At 37.7% G+C, this 25,000-nt stretch overlaps 1 protein-coding gene across 3 annotated transcripts in view; it reads left to right on the top strand.

The window, feature by feature from the left end:
- Nucleotides 1-25,000, top strand: part of Septin4 (septin 4) — a 309,607-nt gene that overhangs the window by 197,574 nt on the left and 87,033 nt on the right. For all 3 annotated transcript variants that reach the window (XM_076213803.1, XM_076213804.1, XM_076213802.1), the window contains one exon: nt 18,430-18,522. In XM_076213803.1, the coding sequence (XP_076069918.1) occupies nt 18,430-18,522 (93 nt within the window). The remainder of the gene's footprint in view (nt 1-18,429; nt 18,523-25,000) is intronic.

Below are 25,000 nucleotides of genomic sequence, written 5' to 3'. Positions count from 1 at the left end.
AGGGGACAATTGTGAGTGTAGTAGTTTCAGAGGGCTTAGCTTGTTAAGTGTAGTTGGGAAGACTTATGGGAGGATCTTGATTGAGAGGATTAGGAGAGGAACAGAAGGAGTGATTAGCGAGGAGCAGTGTGGATCTAGGACAGGTAGAGGTTGCGTAGATCAGATTTTTGTGGTAAGACAGATATGTGAGAAAGCAATAGGAAAAGGTAAGGATGTTTTTTGGGGCTTATATGGATCTGGAAAAGGCTTATGACAGGGTAGACAGGAAGGCACTGTGGGAGGTCTTACAGATATACAGGATAGGAGGAAAGCTTCTAGGAGCTGTCAAGAGTTTTTACGAGAGTAGTAGAGTATGTCCCAGGATTAGAAATGGAGAGAGTGAGTGGTTTGAGATAAAGGTGGGACTACGTCAGGGATGTGTTATGTCGCCCTGGCTGTTCAACTTATACATGGATGGGGTGGTGCGAGAGGTAAATGCAAGGTCAGGGACTGGGGATGTTTAAAGAAAATGGAGAAAAGTGGGAGGTGAGCCAGCTGTTGTTTACGGACGACACTGCGCTTGTAGCAGGATCGGAGGAGGGATTGAGGAAGCTGGTGACAGAGTTTGGGAGAGTGTGTGAAAGAAAAAATCTGAAGATAAATGTGGGTAAAAGTAAGGTGATGAGATGTACAAGAGGTGAAAGTGGCAGTAGACTGGAAGTGAGCATTAAGGGAGAGCGACTGGAGGAAGTGGATAGTTTTATATACTTGGGTGCGAATGTGGCAGGAGAGGGAGAAGTTGAGGTGGAGGTAGAATGTAGATTGAGAGAAGCGAGTAAATGCCTTGGTGGATTGAAAAGTGTAATGAGGAAGACATTTAGGAGTGGATGCTAAGAGGAGATTGTATGAAGGAGTGATTGTGCCAACAGAACTGTATGGAGCAGAAATATGGAACATGAGAGAGGAAGAGAGAAGGAGTTTGAATGTGTTTGAGATGAGGTGTCTGAGACGTATGATAGGGGCTACTATGCTGGATAGAGTGAGGAATGAGGAGGTGAGGAGGAGAATAGGGGTGGAAAGGGTGTCGGGAGATAGGGTTGATGAAAGAGTATTGGGATGGTTTGGACACATGGAAAGAATGAGTGAAGAAAGACTAGTAAAAGAGGTGTAGATGGCAGATGTGGAAGGAGTGAACATGAGGGGGCGACCTAGGATGAGATGGATGGATGGGGTGAAGGGGTCTTTGGGAAGAAGGGAATGTCTGTTGAGGAAGGACAGGAGAGGACAGAAGACAGGGGTGAATGGAGAATGGTTGTATATGGATGATGTGATGCATGAGGTGGGATGGGTGGGGGGATGGGGAGTGAGGTAGTATGTGTGAGCAAAATTTGACGGAGCCCGAAGGGATTTCTCCCCATCTCCTTTTCTGCATGAGGGGACGGAGAGAGGGGTCGCCGATTTAATGAAGCGAAGTTGCTGTGGATGTGCTGTGTCTTGCGACACTGCCTCTGACCCAGGGCAGTGGACAAGATGTAGGGATGACCCGTCATCCAGGAGGTACCAAGATATGAGGGAGGGTAGAGGGTGGATGGGAGTGGAGTGTATTCGGGATGGAATGGGTGGGAATGGTTATTAAGTTTTTTTTTTTTTTTTTTTCTACCTCCCTTCTAAGGGGGAAAAAGCCTATGGTATATGTATGTATTGTTATCATCATTATCATTATTATTATCATTATTATAATTTTAATCAGTATTACTATTATTATCATTATTATTATTATTATCATTATCATCATTATTATTATTATTTTGTTTATTATTATGTATTATTTATTACAGATTATTGTTATTTCTGTTTGTTTATTATTCATAATTATCTATTTACTTATTTTATTTATCTACCTTTTTCCGCATTCGACCTAGTTATGGACCAAAAGGTCTCCTGTCAGCATGCTTTTCCTTTATGATCGTTTGTAAAGATCGACCATTCAAAGTCTTAAAAGAGAACTGGTGTACATAGACTTAGATCAATGACTGTGTAGGATATTGTTTGGGGTGAAAGGCTGTAGGCTGATTTATGTTGAATAGTGACAGGGAGTGGGTGGTTAGTAGGTAGGATATGTTAGTGGGAGGGGTAAAGAAATCTGATAGTATTTCTGAATAATGTTTTATGATTTAAATAAATAAAGAAATCAGGTTGTTATTGGGGAATGTAGGAAAAATCTGGCGGTAGTGGCTTGGTAAGGGATATGGAGTGTAAATGGTAATGATGAATTGTTTTGGCTTGGATAGGGAGACGATGGGATAAATTTGTGGTGTAGTATAGCCTTTTACGTGGGGTGCTAGAAGCATGTAGTTGTTTCTTGTAAACAGAATGTAAGAGGCTGGTAGATAAAGGTAGTAGACAAGTAGATAGAGGAGTAGGTGGCGAGAAATTAATTTTTACGAGTTAGATGTTTTGAAAACAATAGCCGTGACGGAGTTACAGAGTTGCATAATCTCGCTCACCGTCTTAAGTTTGTAAACACATGTTGGGGTATATTGGCGCTGATATGACGAAATGTTAACACTAAGCAACTCCGCTTCGTGACCAAAACTGCTTGCGTAAGCAGTATTGTTTGAGACAGTGTAAAAGTCTTTCTGATTGGAGAAAAGGGTGGAGGAGAAAAATTATTGGTACACGGAAGAAAGGCACGCCCTTAAGGGGAGGCATTTATTTGTAACGGTCAAAGTTATTGGATGACGTCGGAGCAGCCTTGGCTTGGTGAGTGGATTGGGGATCCCGGGTGGGAGTCCTCTGGTGTACCTAATCAAACTAAGTTGTAGAAATAGTGAAGAAACTGAAGAAAATAATAAAACCGTTTTAAATATCCTACGAACAACTTGTATTAAGTAGTACTTGACTAAGTAGGCATGGGGCCTACAGATGAGTGACTCACATTGATACAATGATGAGAAAAAAGTGAAGGAAAGTTGAAAGTGAATGAAGGAATATGATATCATGGAAGGAACAGTTAACAGAATTAAAACTAGTAATTAAGGAGAGAAGGGAACTGAAAGTGATGGTGGCAACAGAGCTAAAACATATAGCTGGAGACGTATACACATGTTTTATTTTAGTTTGGGATGAAACCTCGTCAACTCAATGTATGATGGAGTATATTATTGTTTGATTTTGTGTAACATGGTGATTGTTTTGGATTTAAACCTTTGCGGGCTGGTGAAAGAACTGATGGTCACTACAGTCGGAAGTCGTTCAATATACTTTACATATCGTTGATTGGTGGAGGGTGGTGTTGTTGGGTGTGAGTTTGAACATGACATGTACTTATTCATTCCAATTTGATCTGGTAGGGACACTGGGAGATCTAGGAGACTTGCATAGGGGTTTGATGTTGGTGCTTGTTATTTGAGTAGGATAGGTTTCTGCTTGTACCTCCAGTTTTGAAGCTGTGAGTGCTCCAACGGGTATTGTGAATAAGAGAACTTTGTTCATTCGTTTGCAGAGGAAATGGTTTGTTGTCCCTTTTTGAGTCGAGAGTTTACTAGTACGGTGTAGTTCATGTAGTTCATTATATCTTTTATGGTTTCTCCTGGAAAGTAGGATCTTCTTTTAGGGTGGAAGTTGAGTGAAGAAAGGAGGTGTATGGATTTGTGGGTGGATGCTGTGGTGGACTGGCGGGGATAGGTGGTTGTATAGGAGGTCTGAGGTCGCGCGTTATCCTATATATCACATATTGGTTTAGTTACTCGAGTATATATATATATATATATATATATATATATATATACATATACATATATATACATATACATATATATACATATATATGCAGGAAAAAAACCACTGGGAAATAAGAAGCTTAGTCCGAACGTTTTCGTCTATTTAAGACATTATCAAGGAATACACAGTTACAGAGACAAAGGTGGATATATATACATAAAGTAAAAGACAAGCTAGGAACATGGGAAGTACACACAAGATGCTTCACAATCAGGTAGAGCCGATGTTTACATATACGGACGTTTGGTCCATGACGTTACGTCACCCCCGCTTAGTAGCACTTGCAGAAGTTCTTACAATTTTATCAATAACAAAATCATCAAGTTTAAATAATCCTAAACTTAAATTGATATTATTGTCAAAGGTTTGTTTAATATGACTGGATTCGATGATGTTTCTTTCTAATAAGGATCTACAAGAAATTATTACATTCGAATTATCCCAGTCAATAGGATGAATGTGGTCTCTTACATGGACAAAAATGCCACTGGAACTTTGCCCACTCCTTACACTATATTTGTGCTGATTTATCCTAGTTTTTAAGTCTTTACCAGTTTGGCCGATATAAAATTTGTTACATTTAAGGCATGGAATAGAGTAAACACAACCCTCGTTTGCTTCAGGTGAATTTTTAATGAGCTTACTTTTTATAGTATTATTTTTGAAAACCAAGTTGATGTTGAATTGTTTGAGAATATTAGGCAGACCAATTAATTTCTCACTGTAAGGAAGAACCAAAAGGTTCTTTTTGTCAAATACTTTTCTTACGTGTGAGGTGTTATGGAAAGTTTTGTAAGCCATTTTATGAGAAGTGTTTACTAAGTGCTTTGGATATTTTAATTCAGAAGCTATGCTATATATCTTCCTCAGCTCATCATCCAAAAATTCCAGGCTACATATCCTGTAAGCTCTAAGGAACATAGAACTAAAGACAGAAAGTTTTGTCTTCTGATGATGAGCCGAGTAAAAGTGGACATATGATGCGACATTAGTAGGTTTTCTATAAACGTCATATTTAAATTGTTTACCATTTCGATGAATTAAAATATCCAAAAATGGCAACTTATTCTCTATTTCTATTTCAAAAGTAAATTTGATTGAAGGGACCATACCATTTAGTTTTTCAAGAAATAAATCTAATTTACGATTAACTGGCCAAAGACACAAGATATCATCAACATATCTTTTCCACACAACTTGTTGGGGAAGAATCCTAGGTAGTAGTTTCATCTCAAAAAATTTCCCATTGCCATACCAAATTTTTGTACATAGAATTCACCATTAAAAACAAATTTACAATTTACAATACACAACTTAATAAGTTCAATTATGGTTTTAGCTGGAAGTGGCAAGTCATGTTTTGATAATAATTCTTCTTCAAGATATACCAATAAGTCAATTACGGGGACACGGGTGAAGAGCGAGGTTATATCAAAACGTGTGCCTTGTGAATTACTGCAAAATATGGATACCACGCGTCACTTCATGGATTTCTACAACTACTCACCTGGACTTTCTCCTATCGTCTCATCGTTTTGTTCTTCACTTATCAAATCGCACAAAACTAAACTCCGTCTTCATTTCTTGAAAAATTGCCTACAAGAACAGGTTGTGCCTAAATCGATTTTGAACAATCGATTGTTGAGGATGTGTGATAAACCCTTTGAAGAATTTCACCGCATAATCTTACAAAAGCATATTGATATTACCAGAATTGAAGTTCGTGAATCTTTTAATATGACTAAATCTTTAAGAAATAATTTTCAAAGAGCTATCCCAGAAAATTGGAAACATAGACTACTTGATTATTGTTATAGTAAATTAAGACATTCGTGTAACGTTCTTAGTGAGAAACTTGACAAAAAACTGTCTCTATTGATTAAAGACAGTGATTGGTCCAAGCATGCCAACCCTAATTTTGTTATAAATTTATCTGATAAACCTCTAAATAGTGCTACAAAATGTGCTTTAGGATATGGTCTTAGTTTCGCAGCAACTCAACACGAAGTTGACTATGTTAATGTGGCCAAAGGGTTTTGCAACTTAGAAAAATTTGGTGAAGTCTCTACTCAAAATATCAACATCAGCAAGGGTTTTGTATATGCTTCTTTATCAGCACCCGGTATTCCAAATTGTCCTAAAAGGTTTTTTAAGTCTTACCGTGAGTTAAAAAGAGATGAACAGTTACACATCACTAGAGCTGATAAAAGTAATTGCATTGTCATTCTTAATAAATTAGATTACATCGAAAAAATGGGAACATTATTGGGAGATTGTGAAACATATACAAAACTTACTAAAAACCCGCTTGAATCTGTAAACAGTGAGTTTAATCGCAATGTTAAAAAGATTCTGAAAGGGCATGAACATCTGATAAAACATTTTTCTTCGTTGTCCCCTTCCTTGCCCTACATGTATGGATTGATTAAGACCCACAAACCTGGTTGTCCAGTTAGACCTATCATCAGTTCCACAGGATCCGTCACTTACAATTTGTCCAAATGGCTTGTTACTATTTTGAGTCCCTTAGTGGGTACTATATCTTCTTCCCACGTCACAAATAATGTTGATTTTATTAATTATTTGAATAATCTAGAAATCAGTTATGATTTTAAACTAGTTAGTTTTGATATAACCTCGCTCTTCACCCGTGTCCCCGTAATTGACTTATTGGTATATCTTGAAGAAGAATTATTATCAAAACATGACTTGCCACTTCCAGCTAAAACCATAATTGAACTTATTAAGTTGTGTATTGTAAATTGTAAATTTGTTTTTAATGGTGAATTCTATGTACAAAAATTTGGTATGGCAATGGGAAATCCTCTGTCCCCAGTACTTAGTAACTTGTACATGGAATTTTTTGAGATGAAACTACTACCTAGGATTCTTCCCCAACAAGTTGTGTGGAAAAGATATGTTGATGATATCTTGTGTCTTTGGCCAGTTAATCGTAAATTAGATTTATTTCTTGAAAAACTAAATGGTATGGTCCCTTCAATCAAATTTACTTTTGAAATAGAAATAGAGAATAAGTTGCCATTTTTGGATATTTTAATTCATCGAAATGGTAAACAATTTAAATATGACGTTTATAGAAAACCTACTAATATCGCATCATATGTCCACTTTTACTCGGCTCATCATCAGAAGACAAAACTTTCTGTCTTTAGTTCTATGTTCCTTAGAGCTTACAGGATATGTAGCCTGGAATTTTTGGATGATGAGCTGAGGAAGATATATAGCATAGCTTCTGAATTAAAATATCCAAAGCACTTAGTAAACACTTCTCATAAAATGGCTTACAAAACTTTCCATAACACCTCACACGTAAGAAAAGTATTTGACAAAAAGAACCTTTTGGTTCTTCCTTACAGTGAGAAATTAATTGGTCTGCCTAATATTCTCAAACAATTCAACATCAACTTGGTTTTCAAAAATAATACTATAAAAAGTAAGCTCATTAAAAATTCACCTGAAGCAAACGAGGGTTGTGTTTACTCTATTCCATGCCTTAAATGTAACAAATTTTATATCGGCCAAACTAGGATAAATCAGCACAAATATAGTGTAAGGAGTGGGCAAAGTTCCAGTGGCATTTTTGTCCATGTAAGAGACCACATTCATCCTATTGACTGGGATAATTCGAATGTAATAATTTCTTGTAGATCCTTATTAGAAAGAAACATCATCGAATCCAGTCATATTAAACAAACCTTTGACAATAATATCAATTTAAGTTTAGGATTATTTAAACTTGATGATTTTGTTATTGATAAAATTGTAAGAACTTCTGCAAGTGCTACTAAGCGGGGGTGACGTAACGTCATGGACCAAACGTCCGTCTATGTAAACATCGGCTCTACCTGATTGTGAAGCATCTTGTGTGTACTTCCCATGTTCCTAGCTTGTCTTTTACTTTATGTATATATATCCACCTTTGTCTCTGTAACTGTGTATTCCTTGATAATGTCTTAAATAGACGAAAACGTTCGGACTAAGCTTCTTATTTCCCAGTGGTTTTTTTCCTGCATATTATTTTCACGTGTGCCTTGTGAATTACTGCAAAATACATATATATATATATATATACATATATATATACATATATATATATATATATATGTATATATATATATATATATATATATATATATATATATATATATATATAATATAGTCTGGCTTAAAGCCCTGTTTTCTGTCGGAAGTTGTGAAGAGATGATAGGAGTATTAATGTTTAATCATCCAGGGGTTGGTGTAGAATCTTTATTGTTTGAGGGGGTAAATGGCTGTAGGTTGTTGTTGAGGGACGTTTTGTAAATTGGACATTTTAGCAGTATGTGTGATATTGTGAGGGGAACCTTGCTCTGGCACATATGAAGGTCGTTTCCTATGGTGAGGTAGTTATGTGTAAGGCTGGGATACCCTATTCTTTCAAAACGCCAGTTTTGTTGATGTGGGGTCAGCTATGGATATAACTGGGGTTTGAGTGCGTGTAATAAATGTTTTTTCGCGGTGTTTATAAAGGAGAGGTTAGGTATGATAACTGACTGCGACCCGATTTTCAGTAGGGATGAAGGAAATACACCAACTAACATCAGCATTAGTAAAGTGCAAGTGGTCAGTTTGATAGAATTAAAGCTACAAAATTCCTAGGCCCAGACGATTTTTCCGAGAGAGCTTAAAGAGTGTAAATTTTAAATCTGTGACCAGTTAACAAAAATATTTATTAGATATTTTCGCTAACTGGTAGACACTAGTTTTGTGCCTATTGGTGGCAGGCAAACACTGTTCCTGTTTTCAAAAAGGGAGATAAATCTTCTATATGCAACTACAAGCCAATCAGCTTGCTATCAATAAAGGTAAAATGCCTGACTCAATAATAGCTAATAAAATCAAAGATCATATTGAGAGACATAATTTGATTCGTGACTCACAGCATGGGTTCTCCAAGAGTAAGTCATGTGCAATTAACCTTCAATCATTTTACACTAATGTCTTCAAGGCGTTAGATAACAATGATATTTGCGATGTTATTTACCTTGAATTTAGCAAAGCCTTCGAAAATATGCCCCATCAAAGACTACTAAATAAAGTCAAAGCCAATGGCATAGGAGGAAAAGTGTTTGAGTGAATTAGAGCTTGGATCATTGACAGAAAACAGCGGGTCACCATAAACGGTGTAAAATCCAAATGGTAGAGTATTATTTGTTGAGTTCCTCAGGGCTTGGTTTTGAGTCCTTTATTGTTCAATATATATATATATATATACACATATATATATATATATATATATATATACATATATATATATATACATATATATATACATATATATATATATATATATATATATATATACATATATATATATACATATATATATATATATATATATACATATATATATATATATTTTTATATATATATATATATATATATATATATATATATAAACGACTTGGGCAATGGGATTAATAATGATGTTAGTAATTTTGCGGACATCACTAAAATAGGACATCAGGAGAAGACGCCGAGATTCTGCAAGAGGATCTAAACAATTGTTCATATGGTCGGTGAAATGCCAAATGGTTTTCAGTATTTCAATGTGCAGCGTATTAAACGCTTAAGGCCGGCTTCGACCGGCGTGTGTGTGTGTATTTACCTAGTTGTATTTTACGGGAAGGGGAGCTATACTCGTGATGTCCCGTCTTCATATCTCGTTTTATCTAGACTGTTTTTAAATTCGTGTATCGTTTTTGCACACACCACATTTTCATCTAAGTTGTTCCAAACGTCTATTACTCTGTGGGGAAAGTTTTTCTTTTTCAGGTCTCTTCTATAACTGTCTTTCTTGATTTTCTTTCTACTATCCCATTTTATTAGATCCTCTCTATCAATAGTTTCTATGCCTTTCATGATTCTATAAATAGTTATCAAGTCTCCTCTCTCTCTTCTTTGCTTTAATGTCTGTGGTTCAAGTTTTGCTAGTCTCTCTTCATATGATAGTTCTGAGAGTGTTGGTGCCAATTTCGTAATTGCTCTTTGTATTCTTTCAAGTTTTGTCCTTTTTTTTTTTTTTTTTTTTTTTTTTTTTTTACTTGGTGACCACGTTGTCGCTGCATACTCCAATCTCGGTCTTACCAAAGTGACTAGTATTTTATTCACCATTTCTTCGTCCAGATATGTAAATTATAGTTCTGAGAGTGTTGGTGCCAATTTCGTAATTGCTCTTCGTATTCTTTCAAGTTTTGTCGTACTCTTTTTATTTTTTTTTTTTTTTTTTTTTTTTTTTTTTTTTTTTTTACTTGGTGACCACGTCGTCGCTGCATACTCCAATCTCAATCTTATCAAAGAGACTAGTATTTTATTCATCATTTCTTCGTCCAGATATGTAAATGCTTCTTTGATCGTTCATATTAGATTATAAGTTTCTCCAAAAATCTTGTTTATATGTTTCTCAGGGGACATATTATTAATAATAACGGCTCCCATGTCCTTCTCATTTTCTACTTTTTTAATTTCCTCTTCTCCCAAATTATATGATCCCACTATTCTTTTTTTCTTCTTCTTCTTCCAAATTCCATTATACTACAATTCTTAATATTGAATTCCATCTCCCACTTCCTACTCCATTCCCATACTTTATTGAGATCACTCTGCAGCGACCCACAATCTTCTACAGTGTTCACTTTTTTCAACAATTTTGGATCGTCCGCAAAGAAGCTCATATAACTTTAAATTCCTTTATCCATATCATTAATATATATAGCAAACATTATTGGGGCCAGAGCTGTTCCTTGTAGAACTCCACGAATGACCTCATCCTAATTAGAATATTTGTCTCTTATCACCACTCTCATTTTTCTTTCATACAAAAAGTCTTCCATCCACTTCAGCACTTTGCCCTGTATTCCTCCTGCAGTTTCTAATTTCATTAGCAATTTCTTATATGGCACCTTATCAAAAGCTTTTTTCAGGTCTAGAAATGCACAATCAGCCCATCCATCTCTTTCTTGTATTACATCTATTAGCCTTGAATAGAAACACATTAAGTTTGTGACGCATGATCGTCCTTGTCTAAATCCAAATTGCCTTGGATTTAGTACTTTTTTTTTTTTTTTAATGCCTTACCCATCTAATTTTGATCATTCTTTCACAAATTTTAGCTGTTGTACTTGTAAGAGAGGCTGGTCTATAGTTAGTAGGGTCTTCCTTGTTTCCCCCTTTATATATTGGTACTATATTTGCTCTTTCCCAATCTTCTGGAACTTTTCCTTCTTTCAATGAACTGCTTATTAGACTATGTATGTTGTCTGTTAGTTCATTCCTGCATTATCTCAAAATCCAGTTTGCCATTTCATCTGATTCGTACGATTTTCTGACATCAAGATTACTCAAGTGGTTCATTATTTCTTTCCTTGTTACTTCTATCTCTTTCATAGGGGGGACTTTCTCCTCCCACTTGATATCTCTAAGTTGTATGTTCTCCCTCGTAAACACCGATTTAAAATGTTTTTCATAATTTCTGCCATTTCTATTTCCTCTGTGTATTCAACTCCTCCTTGTCATAATTTCTCTAATTCTTGTTTGTCTTTCAGTTTGTTATTTACAAGTCTGTAAAATAGTTTTGGTTGATCTTTACATTTTTCTATGATATGTTTTTCATATTTTCTCTTTTCTTCTCTGCACACCTGTACATATTCATTTCTATAACTAATATATATTTTCCATTTTTCAGGTCTTTTGTCTTTTTTCCATTTTATCCAAGCCTTATCCATTTTGTCTTTTAACTCCCTACATCTTTTGTTGCACCAGCATTTTACATATTCTTTTTCTTGTTTTTTTCTTGGAACATAGTTTTCCACTCCTTTATGAATTTTTGTCAAAATATTCCATTTCTCTTCTACTGTTGTTTCCTCCTTGTTTATCCTTTCCCAGTCTGCTTTTTTAAAGAATTCTCTTATTTTATCAAAATTTGTTTTTCCATACATCAATCTTCCCTTTCTATATTGTTCGTTTTTCCATGTATTTTTCCTCATTTAGTTCCAGTTCAACCAATATGTGGTCACTTTTACTTATTGGTGTCCTATATTCAATCTTGTCCACAATTTCGGGTTCTGATGTGATGATTAGGTCCAGTCTCGATGGTTCTTCCTCATTTCTATACCTAGTATTCTCTTGTATCCATTGCGTAATTGTATGTTTTATAATCATATCAAGTAGTATATTTCCACGTAGGTCGTCTCCACCCTTCACTGTCATCTCTTCCCAGCAGATTTCTTTACAATTAAAGTTACCCATTATAACAGTTCTTCCTCCATCTTCCATTATCTTATTTAGTGTTATCCTTGTGTCTTCTAACATATTTTTGTGTTCTCTCTCTTCCCATGAAGCCGTTTTAGGAGGCACACAATTTACTACAAACTTCCTGCTTTTCCCATCCCTGTCCTTCACTTCCATCATAATCATCTCTACCCTATTCTTTCCATATGTGGCATTCCTCACCTTTATATCCTTCTTAGTCAGGAACCTAATTCCTCTCTGTCTCTAATCCAATAATTATATGCACCATGTCCTACACTGTTGGGTGGTAGTGGACCTTTCAAATTTTCCTCTACAATTTCCTTTATGTCCGGTACTTTTTCCTTTAGGTAATCATTTAGTTCGTTCAAGCCTGTTATTAAGCCAATCTATATTTGTGTAATACACTTTTAATTTTCTGCTACTTCCATCGTACTTTCTGTTTCCCTTCCGTTTTTCTCTGCTATGAACCATTTCCTCACTTTCATATCCACTACTCTCCAATAGAATTTCTCTTTGTCTGACTCTGTCCTTTTCTCGTTTTTTCCTCAGATTCTATTCTTTTTGTTTTCTCCTCCTCTTTTTCCTCTTTATCCATTTCTCTTTTTATCTATACCTGTTGATATTGATCATTTTTTGCTAGTTTCCCTGTTTTTACAAAGATATTCTCTGCTGTCGTTTGTGACCTGAATTTAACCTTAATTGGTCTGGTCTTATCTGTATTGTATTTCCTTGTTCTATATATTTCTTCAATTTCTTTCCTTTGTTTCTGTTTATCCTTTTGAACTACTGCTAATATCTTGTTTACCTTTTCCATCTCCTCTTTTACCCATGTAGTCCTGTTTGGATTATATTTCTCTTCCATCTCTAATATAATTATATATTTATTTTTGTCCGCTAAGTCTCTTACTATATTCTCCTTCTCCCTCATCACTTTAATAACTGTGTCCTTAGTTTGTTCTTTCATCTGTTGTGTCAGTATATCTCCAAATACAATTTTTTTGTTCTCTTGGACTTTTTTTCAACCCTGTAATTCTTTTGCTATGGACTCTTTATTCTCTTTATTGTTCCTCTTTAATTCCTCATTCTCATATTTTACTTCTTTTAACTGTCTTTTAATTCTTCTACTTCTTTAGTTAGGTTGTGGTTCTCCTTCTTTAATTCTTCCAGTTTATCAACTCTTTGTGTAACTAGTGTTAATTGATTAAACCTAAACTCCCATACTTCGTTCGTTGTTTTTTTTTTTTTTTTTTTTCTCTCTTGGACTTTTTTCCAAACATGTAATTCTTTTGCTATTGACCTTTTATTCTCTTTGTTATTTTTCTTTAATTCCTTATTCTCATCTTTTACTTCTTTTAATTGTCTTTTAATTCTTCTATTTCTTTAGTTAGGTTTTGGTTCTCATTCTTTCATTCTTCCAGTTTATCAACTCTTTGTGTAACTAGTGTTAATTGGTTAAACCTAAACTCCCATACTTCGGTTTTTTTTTTTTTTTTTAGTTTCTCCTCTAGATTTACTAGTTGGGGGAGGTTGTTATCTCCTCCCTCATTAAATCCGTAAAAGTAGTTATCTTCCCTTTCCATTGAGCTGCTATTATCTATATTTCTGCTTTTGATACCTCTGCTCCCCTGTTCTACCTCGTTTGTGTGTTCTCCACACCTTTTGTTGACACCCCTTCTGACGTCCGGGGCCCGTTCGTTCCCTTCCTCATTTCCTTCCATTTTCCTCAATAATGCCTCCCCTTCTCCTGCCCACTACACCACGAGTTTTCGCCTTCCCAAATAATACAATACAGGTACTCCCTCGTCGCTGTAATCCACGAAAATTGTGTATCTTTCCGGAGTTCCAATCTTCGCTGGCGCGCGCGCGTGTGCGTGTGTGTGTGTGTGTGTGTGTGTGTGTGTGTGTGTGTGTGTGTGTGTGTGTGTGTGTGTGTGTGTGTGTGTGTGTGTGTGTGTGTGTGTGCGTGTGTGTGTGTATGTGTGTGTGTGTGTGTGTGTGCGTGTGTGTGTGTGCGTGTGTGTGTGTGTGTGTGTGTGTGTGTGTGTGCGTGTGTGCGTGTGAGTGTGTGTGTATGTGTGTGTGTGTGTGTGTGTGTGTGTGTGTGTGTGTGTGTGTGTGTGTGTGTGTGTGTGTGTGTGTGTGTGTGTGTGTGTGTGTGTGTGTGTGTGTGTGTGTGTGTGTGTGTGTGTGTGTGTTTACCTAGTTGTATTTACCTAGTTGTGTCTTATGGGAAGGGGAGCTACCCTCGTGGTCTCCCATCTCTGTATCTCGCCATATCTAATTGGCTCTTAAATTCTTGTATTGCTTTTGCACACACACTATTGTTTCGTATAGTATGTTCCATAAATCCACTACTCTGTGGGGAAAGCTGTTCTTTTTTCATGTCTCTTCTATAACAGTTACTGTCCTTTTTGAGCTTTTTTGCATGTCCTCTTGTGTTTCTCTTATCCCAATTTAGTAAGTCTTCTCTACCAAAGATTTCTTTACCTCTCATAAGTCTGTAGATGGTCAACAAGTCACCTCTTTCTATTTTTTCGTTCCAGAGTCGGTAATTCTAATTTTGACCATTTGTCTTCATATGACAGTTGAGATAGTGTTGGAGCCATCTTCGTAGTTGCTCTCTGGATTCTCTCCATTTTCCGATTTCCATTATGCATTTCTTAATGCTGAAGTTCACTTCCAACTTCTGATCCCATTCCCAAATGCTGTTCAGATCTCTCTGTTATGTGTCATCTGCAAAGAAGCTGACGTAACATTTCACACCCTCGTCTTTGTCAATCACATAAATAGGAAATATTATTGTTGCCAATACTAATCCTTGTGGTACATGATCTTCCTTGTCTAAATTCGAATTGTCCCTTATTTAGTTACTGTATATGTTTTACCCATATACTTCTTACAACTTTTTCACAAATTTTGGCTACCGTGCTTGTAAGTGAAACCGGTCTGTAATTTGTTTGGTACTCCTTATTTCCTCCTTTATAAATTGGTACGATATCAGCATTTTTTCTGTCTTTTGCCATTTTTCCTTTTTTGAGTGGCAACTTATTATATATTTTGTCTGTTAGTTCTTCTTTATATTCTTTTAATATCCAGTTTGCTATTCTATCCTGGCCATGAGATCTCCTGACATCAAGGTTCATATTTTGGTTTATTATTTCTTTCCGTGTTACTATTATTTCCCTCATGGGGTTGGGGGTGGTGTTTCACTTCTCTCCCTTCATCCCGATGTTGTACATTTTCTCTAGTGAAAACCAGCTTGAAGTGTTTGCTCATGACTTCAACTATTTCTGAATCTTCTGTGTATTACATATTCTCTTGGCGTAGTTTCATTATTTCCTGTTTGTTTTTTAGTTTACCGTTCACATATCTATAGAATCGTTTTGACTGATCTTTACATTTTTCTATTATGACTTTTTTTCTTATTTTTTTTTTCTTCCCTGCCTATTTTTACATATTCATCCCTTTGATATATATTATATATATAATATAATAATATATTTGCCACATTCGATGTTTTTTGTCTTTTCTCCATCTTTTCCAAGCTCTTCTATCTTTCGCTTCGCTGCACCTTCTGTTAAACCAGCACTTAATATACACCTTTTCCTGTTTTTGTTTTGGGACATATTTATCCACTCCTTCTTCATAGATTTCTATCAGAATCATCCATTTTTCTTCTACTTGTGTTTCTTCATTGAAATTTTTTTCCAAACTTGATTTAAGAAAAAAATTCCTAAGTTTCTCAAAGTCCGTTTTACTATACTTCAGTCTTCCTTTTCTGTGTTTCTCATTTCTCTCTATATATATATTTCCTACTTTAGTTTTAACTGAAGTAGTATATGGTCATTTCGCAATTGGTGACTTGTATTCAATTTTGTCCACAATTTCAGGTTCTGGTGTGAATAATACATCTAGTCTCGACGGTTCTTCATTATTTCTAAATGTACTGTATTCTTTTACCCATTGTCGATTAATACATTTCCCCATTGATCCTCTCCACCTTTCACTGTCATCACTTCCCAGTAGATTTCATTGCAGTTAAAATCTCCCATAAGCACCGCGCGCGCGCGCGCGCGTGTGTGTGTGTGTGTGTGTGTGTGTGTGTGTGTGTGTGTGTGTGTGTGTGTGTGTGTGTGTGTGTGTGTAGAAAACCACAAAGAAAGATAATAATAGATTATAAACCGAGCGCTTTCAAGGCACGTAGACAAAAGAAATAAGAATATATATGTAAAAGCAGGGTGGTAAAGTAAAGGAACTAAGAAACGTTCGTCAGGAAATATTTCCCCGTTACCTACTCATATAGTTTCCGTTTCCACGATGTGAGTGTCTGGGTATCATTCTATTAAATATAGGGTTAAAGATAAGATTGTCCAATTTGTACAATCCTTGATCAGAATGGATTATATTATATTTGTATTGAAATGTGACTTACTTTTAACAATTTCTTTAGCGCTCTCCCAATTAATACCAGTGCAATGATTGGAATCGCTGTGAACAACTAACGCGTTGGGATTTTGTCCACTTCTGACGCTATATTTGAGTTGTTTTATTCTTACTTTTAATTCTTTCCCAGTGTGCCCAATATAGTATTTGTCGCATACTTTACTTGGAATTGAATATACACCTTCTTCATTCTCGGGTGCGTTTTTTATTAAAAGGCATTTAACTGTATTGGAGTTGATTAATGCTATTTGGATGTTGAAAAATTCTTAAGAATGTGGGGGGGGGGTAACTCCGTCAAAGAACTCACCTGGCACTAAATTGCTTCTCCCAGAATTGCAAACGGCTTGGACTTAGGGTCCAGATCTCGACGGCCAAGACCAGAGTAATGAGAACGCGGAACCAATGCACTTATCTTACTCTTGAAGGCGACAGTCTTCCCTGGGTGCCCACCTACCAATACTTGGGCATCTAGATCGACTACAGGCTCTACCTCGCTCCGGGGGTCAGGTACTTCTGTCAAGCCACAAAGACGAGATTAAATATCAGAGCCGTGACGAGACCCGGCTGGGTGCCGGGCACAAGGTCCTCCGGATGATACCCTAGAGATACGTTCGGTAGCAGACTATGCTGCTGTGGCTCTCATTTCCATCCGTCTCAGATCGTGAAACAAGCTCAAGGTCCTTCAAAACCAGGATCTCCGTACTATCACTACGATCCTTCCATGGCCAGTGTGGTGAATCTTAGACAGGAGACGGGATTTAACTCCGTTCGCCCACGGGTGGAAAGGCTTTCTTCCTGTCTTCTCGTTCAACTTCTAACCGGCCCAAGGAAGAGTGAAGTCAAGGCTTCTATCCTGAATGCCCTAGAGGTCGAGGGCTACCCCACCGAAGGACCATGCGGTGAGTGTGATCCGCGAACTCCGAAATCATGGTTCGGTGACGTGCTCCGGACAGACCTCATCCAGGCAATACCTGCCCCCTCCCTCGTGACAATCTCCCTGCGCCCATTCCAACTCCTCCATCTCAACTGGAGTAAGGCTGTCTGTGACCTGGTACAGTTGCTACCCATGGACCTTGAGGCCATAAGGTCAATCACAAGCGAGCTCATCGTACTACACGGACGGTTCTGTGGACTCCCTCACAGGAAGGTGTGGCGTGGCTTTTGTAACCGCTGATGGGGTGACAGCGCTATGGAGAGTGAGTGACGTTTCCAAAGCCCTGGATCAAGCCCTCTCTGGTGGGCAGGGGACAATCGTGATCTACGGAGACTCAATAAGTGTTATTGATGCCATCCGGTTTGGAAAGATAGCCCTGAAAACCTCGGAAAAGGGAAAATACACGCACACACACGAATCTAAAGCTAGGCATGATAATTTGGAGAGTAAGAGATAGGACTTCGCGAGTGTGTGTTTACTATAAGGTAAAAACACAAGATAAATAAATAAATAAACACATAGGAGTAACAGTAGGGGTTTCATGTATTCGATACTTCAGTGATTTTTCTTATTCAATGCCATTATGGAGAGCATTGTAATGTGTTTTGGTAGCACACTCCAGTGTTTAAATCATATTATTTTCGACTTCCGTCTTCCTGTTTCTCGTTGGTGGCGTTGTGGACACGAGCACACTAGATTGTCGTGTTACCTGCCAGGTAAAATTGGGAAAGGTAACACAATGCTCTTACTTAGAAAAAATTATATATCTTCCCGTACGCCAACGAAAGTGATGTCAATTTGTTATCCTTTGATTTTATTGTATAACCGTATATTGTAGTACAAAAAATCTTGTTATTGGTAGCTGATTCAGCCCATGTCTTTACAATGTGTTCACAATGTACTGATGATTACATAGATGTACTGATGCAGCAAAGCTTTTTGAGATTACTTTCTTTTTGTATCAGCACTGTATTTTGCAGATTCTTCCAAGATGAGTCTGGTCTGAACCGGAAGAACATCCAGGACCACCGCGTGCACTGCTGCCTCTACTTTGTCCCGCCCTACGGTCATGGGTATGTCCTGTATATGCCATAACTGTTTGTATTTCCTACAGTAAGTCAGTTTTTTTTTCAACGATCCAAATAGGTTAGTGTTTCAGGTTTTCTTGGTTTTCCCGGAGCCTTTGGACTTTGGTATTCATAGGACAGAAATTTTATATTGGTCTTTCTGTGACTTTTTTCACTGAGAAAGATGACCCACAACAGTAATCATTGGATATCGAAGGCGCCGGATGACCATCGGATCTTAAACAAACAATTGGTATCATCCAGACAGACCGAACTAAGATATCAGGATTCTCTCTTCTAAGGACAGCCTTTCCTTTTATCTTACCCCCTTCGACACGTTAACACCCCTAGCTATTCTTCATGGTTAACTCCAATAGATTCTATCCAGTTGAAGGGACAACATCGTAGCTAAGAGGTTAAAACTGATCAATTTATATTGACGTGATAACTTTTTTCATGACACTAGACAGTTACATAACACTAGACTGGGTTACAAAAAAGAATGTAAGATGTCTAAGTTTTTTCAACTGATATTCGTTTCTCTCGATCAGGTCAAGTTTTTTGTGCTACGTCGATTAGAATTGTCTTCTGACTAAATCGATTATATTTTTGCGACATTTTCGGTTGATTTTGTTGATATTTCTCATTCGAAATAGGTTTTAAGGGCAAAAAATATAGTTTCCTAACACAATTTATTGGTTAAATGTTAAAAAATTATTAGTATATATTGAATAGTAGACATTGATAAAGCTGAGTACATGTAAATTGGATGTTAGGAAATCATTGTTCAAAATTCATGGCTTGAACTTCCATTTCCTCGAACTCCTAAAATGCTCAGCGGCAGGGATGTCTCAACCATCATAAATGCATCCCAGCATCAATGATACCTGGTCTCTATCTCATTCATGTCCTGATGAAATCTCCCCCCATTGATCCCAGATTCTCAGGAAACCGATCCATGTGTGAATAAGTAATGCATTTGATGATTATGTTGCATCCGAGATTTCTGAAAGCAGTCAGCATATTGGTGACAAGCTCTAAGTAGTTCTTGGCCTTGTTGCCAAGAAAATTCTTCGACCAGAAAAAAAACACGCTTCAAGTTCCACTTCGTTCATTGAGCTTTCAAACTCTGTGGCACCCCAAGCTTGTGTAGAAGCTGCGCAATATCTGTAAAGTACATCAGGTCCTTCCCTTCAGAGAAAAAACGGAGAAATTCTTTATGTCTGTTGTGGTAGAAGGTGATACGAGCACTGCCGGAGTTTTTTTTTTTCAACCTTGAGAGGATTTTGACAAGCTGAGATCGCAAACTAAATAATTTAGCTACATATGGGGAAAAAAGACGCCGAGCATCATCGTCAAAAACCAGTTCTTCATTTTCTTCATCACTGGCGGAATCTTCGTCACTAATGTCAGGAAGTTCTCCGAAGACAGCTAAAGGATGACGTACTGATTCAAGATCAGAATACTTGAGGCTGCTCTGGTTCTTTCTGTTGATCCTAGTCATATCAATAGCGCAGAATTAGCAGGCAATGCCATGGTTTGTCGGCTCCTTCCAAACTTCACACAATTCTTCTTGCCCTTGATTCAACGACGCAGATACTAGGTGCATGTCTTGCATACCATGTGTAGCGTCCAAATTTGATCATGACCACCAAGTTTCATGTCAAAATAATCATGGTAAGCACGCTTTATGAAACTTGTGACTGAATTCCTATTAGGAACAGCGTTGTATTCGCCGCAGATGTAGCAGAACATATCGGGCTTATTTTTGCAAGATCTACTAACCGAATCCTTTTCACGAGCAAAAGATACCAGTTAGTCATAAATTAGCGCATATAAACTCTTTAGAGTACGTTTATTTCAATAAATAATAAAGATATTGCATTATATAAATAGAAAATACCCATACATGTAAACAAAACCGTAAAAAATGTGGCTATATATTTAAAAGTTGTCCTGATTGAGTAAAATCAATGTGAATTTGCATTCAGCACATCAAAATTGTCCTAAATCAGAAAAAAAAAGACAATAAATCAGGTTTTGGCCAGTGTTATTTTAGGGAAGTTTCACCGGAGTGACGAGGCTAAATGTTGGTTCTTTGTAATTCAATGTTAAATTCATGGATGTGAGCACCGTGAAGGATACATGAAAATTACTCCACTTATATATTTTCTTTAACTAAGAAACAATTTAAAATGGATCCAAGAAATAAGGACTCCTACAACTGCGCGTACAGCAACAGTTCTACAAATTGAGGGAGGAACCATTTGGCCCAACAGTTGTCATGTATGACAACGACGGAAAACTCTCGGTGATAAAAATAGCATTAAGAATAAATGCCAGGAATACCTCAAAATTTTTTCAATCTGATCAATCAGAACAACCCAGATAACCTATCCAAATAGAGTCATCCAGTAGAGGAGCAAATAATTCTTGAATCTGAGGAACAATAGGCAGTGAAGACGAATTTATGAAGTAAAGCAGACCGGATTCATTAACTAACTAAAGTTGCCATCGAAACAGGCAGTGAAACAGGATTAGCATAGTTAACAATATTCCAGAAAACCTGGGAAGAAAAGAAAAGCTTAAGAAACTAGCATTGTGTAATGGTCATCCCAATATAGATGAAAAAGCAGTAGTCTATGTAGCGGAACCGTTTAGAATTTTTGGAAATTATTTTACAATAGTTATCCCTTTCTATTACTTCCAGGTATAACGATACTACCATTGCACTTAACGGAGTTCTCCTAGGAAGGGTTTTGTGCTGATGATACTCTTGGTTGTTGAAACTTAAATAGCCAAATCTAATGCACTTATTGATGAGTTGTATGTGATCCCGTTCGCACATTGGTGGGACATCCTAGGACAGGGGTGGGCAAACACACACACACACACACACACACACACACACACACACACACACACACACACACACACACACACACACACACACACACACACACACACACACACACACACACACACAGGCGCGGATCCAGGGGGGGGGGCTGACCCCCCCAAAAAAAAATTTGTTCTTCCATGAATCATTGTAAGGATGTCATTTAATCGATTTTAGTACTTTCTGATGTTTTGCCAGGTCCGGGGGTTAAATAAACTGACAGCATGTATGCGGTATTTGGGCGGAATTGTGCTGTGTTTGGCATTTGTTTAATTCCATTTATCTGTTTTGTGCTGCGCGTGTTGTAGGGTTGCCAGGCCTGTGACCAAGGCCTGTGACACCAAGGAGGTAAAGCTCGCTCTCCAGACTCTCAGCGAGGTGTATAACTACATCTATTCCTCAAACATGCGCTCGATGAGGTTTACTGAGCTCGTAAAAGACCACACGTCCACGAAGCGGAAGAAGCTGGTCAGCCTCTGCGCTACTAGATGGGTTGAGCGACACGACTCAGTCATTGTGTTTATGGAATTCCTGCCAGTTATTGCCGTCTTTCTGGAGAACGAGAGCAACTCGGACGCGACGGCGGGACTACTACTAATAGCAATCCGAGAGCCGCGCTTTCTGATTGGTCTCGCCGTCGCTGAGTCTGTGCTAGCTCACACTGTGGAGCCGAGCCGAGCCCTGCAGTCCCCTATGGTCGATCTAGTCTCAGCGTACGCTACGATTGGTGATGTGGTGACGCATCTAAACAAGACCCGGGAAGGTGCACTGACCAGCTTCCAGGACATCTTCAAGAAGGCAGAGGGGCTCCTCCAGGAGATCGGTTCATCACACGACACCATTCCTGTACCTCAAGTTTGCAAGCACCAAACGCAGCGAGCGAATTTACCCTCCCAGACAGCTGAGGAGTATTACCGAAGATCTGTAAATGTCCCATTCCTCGACCATGTATTGACTAAGCTGCAGACCCGGTTCGGGAATGATACTATTCCTGTTGGCTTCAAGATCAAGAATCTGCTCAGCAGCACTGACGGAGATGTTGCTGCTGTACTGGAAGCGGCAAAGGTTTATGAGGCTGACATCGAGACCTTGAGCCTCGTGAAGGCGGAAGCAGAGCGCTGGTATTCAACAACAATGAAGTTCGAATCCATTGGAGATGCCCTTGCCCACGCCCAGACCCGAATGTATCCGAACCTGGCCAAGCTCCTCCGAGTTTTGATCACGCTCCCAGTCTCGAACGCAGAGGCCGAGCGTTCATTTTCAACCCTGAAGCAACTGAAGACCTACCTAAGGAATACTATGGGTCAAGATCGCCTCAACGGCCTGGCGCTACTCGACGCTCACAATGAAATCAATATTGAAATAGACAGTGTAATCAATGTATTTGCCCAAAAAAAAACAGGAGGTTGATGTTCGTGTGAGATCCCATGAACAATGCTTTGTGTTATTAATGTAATTTAGATACTTTTATTAACAGGTTCAGAAGTTCATACACGTTTTTGTTTGTATTTCTGTTTTTTAAAGCTACTTTTATTTTTTATTACTTCCATGAGTCCATGTGCACTAACACTACACACGGATCCTGCAATAATTTCTCTCTATGCGAGAGTATACGCGTGCCAGTGCCTTATCACTGACTAGCACAAGCGTGTAACAATATAAAACGAATATACATTCTATTATATATGTCTAAAATACAGAAAAATCTGAAAAACATTATTAAGTTAAGTATACGTCAGACTTCTGATACATCAGACTACTCAGAGGAAGGAATTGAGGTTAGCCCCCCCCAAATTTTTATCCTGGATCCGCCACTGCACACACACACACACACACACACACACACACACACACACACACACACACACACACACACACACACACACACACACACACACACACACACACACTCACATTACCCATAGATCGGTCATATACGAGCTCTGAGCTCTCTTCTGAGAGGGAAATAGCTGTCGATCACGAATCCAACACGTGATCCAAAGATCATGGTGAATCAAAGACAATGGTGAAATACACACACACACACACGTCGGACAGACGGCGAAGATTAGAAATCCGGAAAAAACGCAATTTTCGTGGATTTCAGCGACGAGGGAGTACCTGTGCTGTATTAGTAGGGAAGGGGAAATCTCGTGGTGTAATGGACAGGTGAAGAGTGATGAAAAAGGGGAAGGGGAGGAATTATTGATAAAAATGGAAGAAAATGAGGAAAGGGAGGAACAGGCCCCGAAAGTCAGAAGGAGTGTAAACATAAGATGCGTAGACGATACAGGCGAAGTCGAACAGGTCAGCAAAGGGATCAAAAGTAGAAATATAGATAAAGGCAACTCAATAGAAAGTGGAGATAATTATTTCTATGGATTTAATGAGGGAGGAGACGACAACTTCTCCCGATAAGCAAGTCTAGAGAAAAAACTAACAAAAATGAACGAAACATGGGAGGTTAGGTTTAGCCAACTCGCGCTAATTACACAGAGAGTTGATAGATTGGAAGAACTAAAGAAGGAGAACCAAAACCTAAACAAAGAAATAGAATAATTAAAAAGAAGTAAAGGATGAGAATGAGGAATTAAAGAGGAATAATAAAGAAAATAGGGAGTCCATAGCAAAAGAGACAAAGAGTAGGAGAAAAGTTCAGGAGGATGGTAAAATTGAATTTAGAGATATAGTGAAACAACAGATGAAGGAACAAACTAAGGACACAGTTATTAAAGTGATGAGGGAGAAGGAGAATATGGTAAGAGACTTAGCAGATAAAAAGTAATGTATAATTATATTAGGAATGGAAGAGAAGTATAATCCAAATAGGACTACAAGAGTAGGAGATAAGAAAGAGAAGTTAAACAAGGTATTGAAAATATTTCAAGAAGGTGAACAGGAAATAGGGAAAGAATTTGAAGAAATATATAGACTAGAGAAATACAGTATAGACAAGACCAGACCAATAAAGTTAAATTCAGGTCACATGCGACAGCAGATAATGTCTTATCAAAAACAAGGAAACTATCAAAAGTGATCAGTACAAACAGGTATGGATAAAAAGAGAGATGAATAAAGGGGAAAGAGAGGAAGACAAAACTAAAAGAATCGAAGCCAAAAGAAAAAAAAAAAAAAAAAAAACGAGAACAGAACAGAGCCAGACAAAGCGAAATTCTTTTGGAGAGTAGTGGAAAGTGACAAAATGGTTCATAGGAGAGAAAAACAGAAGGTAAACAGAAAACAAGATGGAGGTAACAGAAAATTAAATGTGTCCTTCACAAAAATAGGTGGATAGGTTTGGACGAACTGAATGATTACCTGAAGGAAAAAGAACCTGACATAATAGGAATTGTGGAGACAAAATTGAATAGGTCCAATACCACCCAACAGTGTAGGATATGGTGCATATAATCACTGGATTAGAAACAGAGAAAGAAAACAAGGTGGTGGAGTTATGTTCCTGACTAAGAAGGATATAAATGTGGAGAATGTTACATATGGACAGAATAGAGTGGAGATGATTATGATTTAAATAGAGGACAGGGACTAAAAGAGCAGGAAGTTTGTGGTAAATTATGTGCCTCC

This window comes from Oratosquilla oratoria, chromosome 32 (genome assembly GCF_046742065.1).
Source record: "Oratosquilla oratoria isolate Oo_2021 chromosome 32, ASM4674206v1, whole genome shotgun sequence".
Lineage (NCBI taxonomy): Eukaryota > Metazoa > Arthropoda > Malacostraca > Stomatopoda > Squillidae > Oratosquilla > Oratosquilla oratoria.
The sequence above is the reverse complement of the archived record's forward strand: the minus strand, read 5'-3'. Positions and strand labels throughout refer to the sequence as shown.